Source organism: Rhododendron vialii, chromosome 3a, assembly GCF_030253575.1.
Source record: "Rhododendron vialii isolate Sample 1 chromosome 3a, ASM3025357v1".
Classification (NCBI taxonomy): Eukaryota; Viridiplantae; Streptophyta; class Magnoliopsida; order Ericales; family Ericaceae; genus Rhododendron; species Rhododendron vialii.
In genome coordinates this window covers 33,597,159-33,607,694 of record NC_080559.1, presented here as the reverse complement: position 1 = coordinate 33,607,694, position 10,536 = coordinate 33,597,159, and the positions used below count along the sequence as shown (strand labels likewise).

At 39.1% G+C, this 10,536-nt stretch overlaps 2 protein-coding genes across 2 annotated transcripts; both read right to left on the bottom strand.

Moving 5' to 3' along the window:
• Nucleotides 1-406: 406 nt before the first annotated feature.
• Nucleotides 407-2,150, bottom strand: LOC131320195 (omega-hydroxypalmitate O-feruloyl transferase). Its single transcript, XM_058350811.1, has one exon. It carries the CDS (start codon nt 1,772-1,774, stop codon nt 407-409), a length of 1,368 nt encoding a protein of 455 aa, XP_058206794.1. The 5' UTR covers nt 1,775-2,150.
• A 541-nt stretch (nt 2,151-2,691) lies between these two features.
• LOC131320194 (uncharacterized) lies at nt 2,692-8,371 on the bottom strand. The gene is made up of 3 exons (XM_058350809.1): nt 7,573-8,371; nt 3,920-4,178; nt 2,692-3,351 (listed from the first exon to the last, which is right to left on the bottom strand). Exons 1-3 carry the CDS (start codon nt 7,915-7,917, stop codon nt 2,963-2,965), a joined length of 993 nt encoding a protein of 330 aa, XP_058206792.1. The 5' UTR covers nt 7,918-8,371; the 3' UTR covers nt 2,692-2,962.
• Nucleotides 8,372-10,536: the final 2,165 nt, after the last annotated feature.

Here is a 10,536-nt window from a genome sequence, read left to right as displayed (position 1 = left end):
CCTCTTAAGTGGAGGATGAACAAAACTCAACTCCGACGCCCGGCCAAAGACTGTGTCGTCAAGTACTGATATAGAAGTTGAAACTTGAAAAGCCAAATTCTGATTGGACAAACTCAAATTGGATTTGCAAAAGATGTTTATACAGTACATGTTTCTCCCTCGCTTACGCACTTAGAGCACTGAGCTTCAATAAGGTGAGCGAAACAACTATTGCCAACTACACAAACATTTCTGGAAAACACATTGGAAAGAAAATCACACTTCGAAATAATGTGCAATAAACTCAAGCACAGTTGATTTGAAGATCAAAACATGGGATACACCACTCAGCAGTTTGATATCTTAGTTTATTTGATTTTTTGAAAAGGGAGTTCGATACATTATTTGGAATCCCAATTTTATCATCTCAATCCATAAGACTCAAAAACTCTTGGAATTTATCGGTAACCGGCTCCGGCAAGCAAATGCAAACCAACATTGCCCCGCTGGAATCAGCCTCCCCCTCGGGGAGAAAGACACAAACTTGTGGTGTTGGAGTCAGGTCAATTGGACCGGCATATACAGGCTTTCCCCATCCAAAATCCGCTGATTCGTAGATTGAAAACCTAGTCCATTGGGTTATTGACAATTTCCCATCAAATTCCATCCTCCTTGGCCTCTCCACCTCAAGATAATCTATTGTTGACCTTAAATACTCTTCCGAAATGCCTATCCGAGCCCCATGAACCAACTTGGTCACCTCTGAGAGACAACCCTTGACAAGCTTAGCCGTGCTCATGGCACATGCCAAGCACACGACATTACCATAAAACCCGTCAATCAAATTTGGGTTTTTGACCTTTTGCCTAGCATTAACTGAAAATGTTAGACGTAGATTCGAATCTAGAGGCTTTACATCAAGTGATTTAACCCAAGATCTCCAGACATGAGCAGCCATGGCATCAAAGGTGGTGAATGCAGAACCCTTGGCTGATCTGGTAAGGTTCTTTAGATGGGTTTGGCATTCCCTGCTAATCCGGTAACACTTTTGAACCATCTTGTTATTCCAAAGAGTCGTTGATAGGCTAGACATATCTTCAATTCTCATAAACTCAAAATGTGGGTATTCAACAAGAGGGGGTTCACGCGGCCGAAAAATTTCTCTCTCCCAGCATGGATTAGGGTTTGTTACAGAAACCCCAGCTTTCGCAGTTGAAGACCAAGCAGCAAGGAATTGCATCGCACCAAGCCCATCAGAAAGGCAATGACAAGTTCTCAAGCCAAGGCTAAAGCCACCACAGCTAAAAAAAGTCACTTGTGCTATTAGTAATGGAGTGTCAATAACATTGAATGGTCCTTCATTGGGAAACTTGTACACTAATGGTGCCCATGAAGGGTTTGGGACTGTAAGGTCACCTAGATTAGCTAAGGCAATATCTGAGTGGGCTTCTATCATTAGTACCCCCTGGTCTGGTCCAAAAAACACCTCCAGTTTCCCATTTTCCACCTCTCTGAGCCTGCCTGAGAAAGGGTAGTATGGGACTAAAACTCTAGCAAGAGCGTCAAGTAACGTTTTCATAACAGGTGGGTGGGAATTATGTTCATTCGACTTGTAGAAATATACTGTTGGGGTTAAAACACGTGATCCGATCATGTCGTCTAGGTTTGAGAGGTAGAGGGTTTCGCCGGGGGAGACCGGAATTGGACCGGCCGGCATGACAGGAAAGGTACGATCTATAGTTATGGGGATGGTATCGAGGTGAGGGAAATGAAGCTCTTGAACCCATGGAGCCATGGTGTATGATGAGAGGAAGTCTATGTCAAGCGGTGGAATTTGTAGAACATTCAAGAGAAATGTTCTCAAACAGTTGGCATGCAAAGACAATGGGCCAGACAAAGGGGGTATTCCACAAGGCTTTCTGGTGTTGAGCAGTTGAGGCTATTTCTCTTCACTTGGACATGATCTTTTCATCGAATTTTCTAATACCTTTCACTGATAATTGAAGGAAGAAAGTGTATGATAAATGCATGTAAGAGGGTTGTTTAAGGGCAAATCCAAATATTTATCTGGCTCACCTATAAATATTTATAGTATTTTCTTATTAATGGCATAAAGAAGGGGAATAAGTCCCCTTTCCTCGCTAGTTGATAGTTGCAGCAGCCTAGACAATCCCGGATCAGAAAATGTTACTATACATACCAAGGTCCTAAATGGTACATAAGTACCGGTACGGGTATTTTTTTAACCAATGTCTTAGATTTATCATCATATTGCTACCCAATACTGTAAAAACTTAACAAGTCCCATTGTTTTCCTCTAGACACGACTACTTTGTGCAGAGTTTAAATTCCGGAACTCGACCCACGCTCCAGTGCTCTACTTCTGCCTCCTCTTAATATCTACTGTGTGTGCACGCTGGCGTGTGAGTATATAAATAATCTGACTCCTCGCTCACCATGACAACCGGACCGTAGTAGGGCCAAAAACTGCAATTTCTACAGTTTGCAGCTCGTAAAGGAGGCCAACCAGGCAATATTCAAACAAGAATACACAAAGCACTTTAATCATTTGACATTGTATGCATAAACACAAAACAGAAGTGCACATGCCATTTTCAACTGCGCAGCTATTTTCCAACAGCATGATACACCAAGTTTGTCAGACAGCACCACAGAAGTAAGCAAGATGAAAGAATTAATAACAATCCAAAGGACCATAAGACAGAGATGAGTAAACATTCACAAAAAATCCTACATTAGCAGAACAATCTGGCAAATACAGAGAAAAAGATAACGAAAAATATCAAAGAGATCTAAGAAATCCTAAAATTTATAAGTCCACAACTCGTTTTTTCTGTGATAAAGAAAAACCAAAAAAGTTCTATTTTGAAGGTCATATCCCAGAGAACCCAGACTCAGATGTTTATTTTGCGTTATCCAAATGACCGAAAAGTACATGTCCATACCCAAGTAAGAAACTTCCTTACCGCACTGGCTGCTGGTTGTAGTGGTTCTTCTCCTTTTTCTTTGCAGCAGCAAGCTTTGCATTCCTAGCAGCAGCCTCGCTGGCAGCAGCTTTTGCAGCAGCGTCCATCTCCTTGCTCGATTTCTTCTTCTTCATTGATGCCACTTTCTTTATCTTCTCTTTCACATCAACAACAGGTGTATCTACTTCTGCCTTCTCAGTCACAGCAGCTTCATCAGTTTCATTTGTGGGGTCAGTGCCATTGGGCTGATCCTGCTGTTCTTTAGCCTCCTTTGAGGACTTATCCTTCTTCTTCTTCTTCTTTGCGCTTTTGCTCTCCCCAGGAGCATTCTCCTTCTTCTCCACCTCTCCAGTGGGATTATCTAGCTTCTTCTCTCGTACATCACCTGCAGGTAACAGTGATAGGACAATGATCTTCACGTTATACGAATTAAAGATACATAGTTGACTAATCAAATACTACTTATCCAAACCATAGGCCAACCCATTTGAACCAACAGTCTAGATAACGACAAACAAAACCGTCACTCGAAAAAATAAGGGCAGATGAACTTTTCTCGTGTCACTTTCTTAGGGGCAAATTCAGCGACACAAGCAGATTTGTAATTTGCAAAAGCAAGAAGGGAAGAAAACAAGAAATATGCAGGAAAGGGATTTCAGTACGATAACGACCAATGTCCCAAAATAATTACTTATATTTATCATCACAAGTACTGATTAATTAATGAATTAAATTTAAATAGCTAAGGAAAACCTTTAAATGCTATGATTTGTTGTTTTCGTTTGATGACCATAAAGTGGCACATTATAGTGGGATAAGAACGAGAGGAGAAATTTAAATGATATGATTCGTCGGTTTCCTTTGATGACCGTGCACTGACACATTATAGCAGAAAGAATCAGACTAAACATGGAATGCTAACGAAAGAAAATAGTAGTAGATTACTATATTACCATGGGAGTCATCATTGCCACTGGCCTCAGGCTTGGGACATCCCAGTTCAGCAAGCATGGCATCAAGTTCTGCAAGCTCCTTCTTCTTCAATTCCTTCTTTGAAAGCTGCCTTTCCGGATCTTTGGGCACCAAAGAAACTTCAGCAAGCTTCTTAACAACCGTCTCCCTTTCTACTGACGCTTCGGGTTCATGGTCATGTTCTTCTTCCTCGTTATCATCATCAACATCATCAAGACCTTCTTCTTCACTCTCACTTTGCTGGAATCCACAAGTTACCAAGTGTTTATCAATCTAGGATGTATTCTCCACATTTCCTAATATTTTGGCAAATTACATCACATCACTGAACCAAGCTCATCGGTACAGTGAGATTTCAAACAAATGAATCACCGTACAAGCTATAAAGATAAGCTCACACTCCAAAGTCTAGTCCTCACACTTGACTAAACTAAGAGTTAGTCAATTTATCTTTCTATTGCCTCTTTTTTTTCTTTTCTTTTTTCTTTCTTCTCTTTTATCTTGGAGGGGTGGGAGGAAGTAATTTACCCAGTTAACAAACGGGAATGGATGCCTCTGACAATAATATGATTTATTCAGGAAAATATGGTTCTTCCATTTCTTAATAGGAAATCACAGAAAGACAAAAGAGAGTAAAAAAGGAGATGCAGGAAGGAAATGAATGACATGACCTTTCAACCAGGAACATCACAACAATGGACTACAAGAGATATCTCATCAAGTGCGAACTGCCACAAAACTCAAGATGCATATTCATTACAACGGATTTAATAGAAGACCAAAGAGATGTCGGAAAATAACCCTGCCATGGATGGCCACTTTCAACGGATGCCATTGGTCCAAGATTACACTTTCCCATCTCGAGCATCTAAAAATAGCAAAGAGGATAATCCAGTATTTCAAGTTTCTCAACTTTGACAAAGCCTTTAAAGTTTAGAGCATTTATCCAGCAGACTGCCCCAAAAAACTCAGCTCTCTCTCCGTAGATTAAGATACCAAAGGAAGGTACGATCATAACTTGGCAGATTTTCGAAATGATATTTCTTAAAAAAATTGAAATCACCAGAAATTGAATACATATACAAGCTAGCAAAACACATCCTTTCCATTATCATCTACATAAGCAATTGTGCAAACTTAGGCATATAGCTAAACATTCCAGGCTGCCAACTACGGTAACGTAATAACAAGCTCAGAACCTAATTGACAATACAGACATACAACAAACAAAAGCACACCTTCTATGTTAGTCCGCAAACTATTGTGCATCATTTTGTCAAAGCCAATATAGCAACATTGTGATTCAACATGGAATCCATACAATACACAGAAGACTGACATTGTGGATGGTATGGAAACGCAGAATGCCTTGCCTAATATGGCTGGATTCTCATCCGATATTTCGTGACCTAGTAAGCTTCATTAATGTCAATGCTCTCATTTCTTTCTTTTATTGTTTCTAGTTCTTATTAAAGAACTTACCATTTCTGCTGAGTAAAATATTGACTCTCTGCTTTTGCTCATATTTTAAACCAAAAGATATAAGAAACTAGTGCTCCGTGCTTAAATGCAATCTTTCTAAACTTATGATCGGACAATTTTATAAGCACCTGTATGGGCACGGTTAATTTTCATTACCAGTAAGGCAATATGTTGGGTATGGCTGGGGTAAGTCTTTCTTTTACATATTATTAATCTCGTATTTTACCAGCTAAATCCAGTAAAATAGGTTATTACTATTCACAATAATCAAATAGCACGTTTTTAGAAGCATTACAGATCTTTTTCGTTTTCACAATTTCAATCGCAACACCAAGATCTCTCTATTTTAGTCGTATACCATATCTTTTCCTTGTAAGATAGAGGCCTTTTTTCCTTTTCTTTTGGTTGGTTGGGGGGGAGGAGAGTTTAGGCGCTTTGGGCTGCTGTCTTGCAGGGTTTATGGTTTTGAAAACATGTCTTGAATCCCACATTCCAAAAATGATGGGTATGACGGTCAAATGTTCTCAACATGTCCTTGGCGGGTATTAATAATCAAAACACACCCTGGGCCGTCATTTTCCCTTATTGTTTTTTGCAACTCTGAGCAATAGGGACGGACGTAGGGGGTTGCAACGGGGGCCCGGGCCTGGCACACCTCCCAATTATCCCACTAGTTATACTATATTTTCAGGATAATTTGGAAAAGTTCTATAGTATCGGTCTTTGCAAGTCTTTTGAGTGGAAAAAAAAGTTGATAAAGTTTCTGTGTGTGTGAACCCCCCTAAAATTTCAAGTTATCGACTATTTTCGGTCATGGCAATGAAATTAAATGCGCTCATGAATATGTAGAAAATCTCATCTTCTTCTCAAAACTAGTAAGTGGCAGTATTTATATTATAGACTACATTTTTGGTCATTAAATGTAAAAATACATATGATTCGGGCCCCTCCTGAGTATACATCCTGCGTCCACCACTGCTGAGCAAAACTAACTAATTGCTACGGGAGAAGCAAAACAGGCCATTTAAAACATAAAATGAGGATCCGCCACAGCAAGCAGATAACTATCCTCATAACCGCATGAAGTTTAACTTACCATCACTTGGTCACTAATCACGTGTCGACTTGTTAGGACCCACTTGTCAGACAAACTAAAGTTTTCGAACCCGCAACAAAAAGACAAAACAAAACATAACCGATAAGAATAATCCTAGAAACACATAACGAAAAATAGGAACAACTCCTAATTGATTCTTTGTTATAACTGTCATATTTAATGATATGTTAAGGAAATTGTGCCAGCAAGGAATTGATGTTCTCAAATTCCAGGAAAGCATTTGTCATTCTGTTAGCATTGACAAAGAGCCAGTGAAAGTCAATGCACGTGCCCAATCAAAACGCAATCATTTCACATTGGAATGGATATGGAAAACGAACAAACAAACTGTCCTACCCCAATTTTAGTTCTCAAAAAACAGTCATATACAACCATGGGCAGGACATGTTACATGTCTTCAATACTGTTGGGTAACATTCATGGTGAATGGTGCAACATCTGATGCCTATACAACGTCTCCTTCCTAACACAAATTTATCTTAGGAGGGATGGTGAAAAACAGGTGTTAACAAGGACAGTTGTGGGTATGAAAACCGGGAAGAGTTGTTGGGTACACAATGTCAGGCGCAATTCCCATGCCATAAAGGCTGTGGTGAAGCACCTCATAACACCAAATGGTTTCGTGAGGGATGGTGAAACTCATGTCTGATAGTATCAGAGCCGGATTTCATGGGGGAGCCTGAGCGAGGAGTGATTATCCAGTGCTCCGAAGCACTGCCACATGTGCTACAGGGGCTTTTTCCACCACACATTAATGTGGCATCCACGCGCTTGGTGGTGGAGAAAGGCCCCTGAGCATTTATTAATCTTTCGTTAGGGCGGGAGGGACGGTTGTGTACTCAATGACCTTCCTAGTTCCTATATCCACTTATGCGGGTGCAATGTGAAATATTACTCAAGACTGAAGCCCTCTAACACCAATTTCTTTTAAAATGCATGGTGTAATTCAGTCCCACAAACAGTTGCAATCCTTAAACAGATAGAAACCCAGTAGAGTCTCAACACATTTGCATATAGTATCCAAAGATTCCGCACCTCTACCGGGGTGGAGCTATCCTTGGCCTTAGGCTCCAGATCCGCGGCACCGGCCCAAACGGCCTGAGGCGGAGCCGTGGTGGCATAGTAATCGTCATCATCCTCGTCATCAACATCGGCCCAGGACTTCACCGTGAGCGGCGTCGGAGCCCAGAAAACCTGCTGCTTTTTGCGCTCTTCCTCCTCCTCCTCCTCCTGCTTCTTCTTCAAACCGCTCTTGCTCTTCGACGAGCCTTGTTGCTCTTTGTCGGACTTCTTCTTCTTCCTTAGGGTTCCGAGAGCCGCAAACACGTTCGAGCTGTTCAGAACCAACGAGTCGTCCTTCCTGTTTCCTCCTCCCACCATTCTCTCCACTCAAATCTGATCAAACGAAACTTCGTTCCGATTCCAAATACAGTTATATAAATATATACCTTCTTATATATACAAAACCGCAAAGAACGAATCGTTATGGATATCTCAAGCGAAGATCGAAGTTCGAGCAATTCAAAACGCACGGCAATCAAATGAAAAATAAATAGATACACTGATGTGAAAGATAAAATTGGCACGAGGCTAAGTGAGGTTAAGATGGAGTTTATTGGGCAATCGAACAGATTGGACTGGTGAAAGTGATGATAGTACGAAGGAGAGGAGATTGTGGATTCGGATAGGAGTAGAGAGGGATTTTTTAATCGGATTGTGACGGGAGGAATGGGGGTTGAATTTTCTCGGGAAAATGATAGAATTTTCTAAGGAAAACTGAAGATAACGTCGCAGGAGGATCAAGAGCAGATTGTGCAAACAGGAGACGAAGGAGCCAGAAACGGCTATTTATACTAGGTAGCGTGCGTGTGTGGGATACGTAATTTTAGGGTTTAGATAGGTTGAGTGAAAATTCCCCTTTTTTCTTCGCACCAAAAAAATTATACTAAAAACATAAAAATTCCTTTTCTTGTCTATATTGATTAGAAAGAACAACAATATGTTTTGCTAATTCAATTTCAGTAGCTATGTATAACTGAATAGATTAAGCAAAAATACATCGTAGACAGCAATTGAGATACGATGAAAGTATGTGGAATTTTTTTAATTATATTGTTGTAACGATATGAATGGAGAATGAATTTTGTCAGAAAAAAATTAGACAATTGTCTTGGGAAATTAAAGATAAAGTCGGTAAGGATATCAAGAACAAATTGTGCAAAGACGAGGTTAAGGATTCGAAAACGTTTTTCTTTTATGGCAGTCAGGATGTTTGAGTTAACTCACGCGCATCTCTACTAATTTTGTCTTTGGTTTAATTATAAAGCATGCATTCATGCTCGGACTAAGAGATTCATAAAACCTTGCTTTATTATAGAACATGTCCCTACGAGCTAAACCCATTGTAATTGTGTAGAAATTACTATTTTTAAAGGCAAATTACCAAAATAATACCTAAGGTTTTTTAAAATAATAGATTGCCCCTCACGTGTATAAAATACCTCATGTCACATAACTACTTACTCCCTTGTTGTAATGTACAGTAGCTGCTAGGAAATTCGACGATTTGTCTGACCATGGGTGATCTGTAATTTTTAGAAATCTCGGGGGTAATTTTCCCTTTCTTTACTATACAGCGTGCACATATCGAATAGGTAATTAAAATTGTAGTTGTGTGAATTTTTTGCATTTTCTTCTCTTTGTGTTTTCAAGATTGGTTTGTGAGTAGAAATAGAATAATTGTTTCACACTTTTTTTTTTTTTTGGGGGGGTTACAACATGCAAAGGCCAAAAAAAAGTGAGAGCCCAAAAATGTGGAGATAAGTGCATTTCGTTAATAGATGCCAAAACTTCATAGGCTTCTATTATTATAAAAAGTACTTTGAAAAAACGGGCTAATTTTGTTAATTATATATTTATCTCGATGGGAAGATTGGAGTAATAAATTTTTGGCTAAATACTAATTAATAACTAATTTAAAATAGTCTATAAATGGCAGATTTTAAAATTATTTTCCTTTTTTAACTCATCCATAATTTTTTTCCCCCTATTAAGACAATTTTGAAAAGTCAAATATATGATCAAAGATACAAGAGAAAACACTAATAACGAAAAATAAATTTATTATATATACCGTTTAAATCCAACTTAACTCCCTTGCTTTTACTTTCCTTTTTTTTTCTCTCTATTTTACACAATAATCGAATGCGTCTGTTTTTGTAGCAATAAATTCTCAAGTTAAACTCAATGATTCATAAACATAGTTTTGTTTGTTTTTCTACTTTGGAAATTCTCATAACAATAGCTCGAGTACACGACAACTTGGTGTGGTTTAAACTTTGTCTTACTGCATATTATGCAAATCTTTTTAATTATATCGATGGTCACATAAGTACCGGAGGCATCTATTGATTTAAGTCAATGAAGTTTCTTTGACCCAGCGATTTTCAGAGTCAGACCATTTGCAACTACAAAATTTACTGTATGTAGCTTGTACTAAATAAATCATCCAAATCTTATAACAATTTGTTATATACAACCTAACAAATAGCGGATAAAAAAAAAAAAAAACCCTAACAAATATCCAAAAACTTTCCAAAATACCCTTCCCACCCCACCAGTCATCTTCCTCATCCTCCCCTTGTCTCTCTCCCTGTTCTGTCTTCTCTTCTCTTAACACACCACCACCACCGGTCATCTTCCTCCTTCTCCTCCCCTTCCCCTTCTCTCCCCCCATTCTCTCTTCTCCTTTTAACACCACCACCACCACACACTCACACCATCACCCAACACCAAAACTTATAAACTTTCCCTAAATTGTGGTCGACGAAAATTTACACTCTCTGTTGAAAGAGGAAGTTACATGGTCAACGAAAAGCCGATCGTGGCAAACAGAGTTCAACGAGGTTGATAATTTTTTTCTTTAGAACTTCCAATCGGATATCCGGTCCCGAAAATATCTACAAAAATCGGAAGTTAATTTCTGAAATTATTCATAGA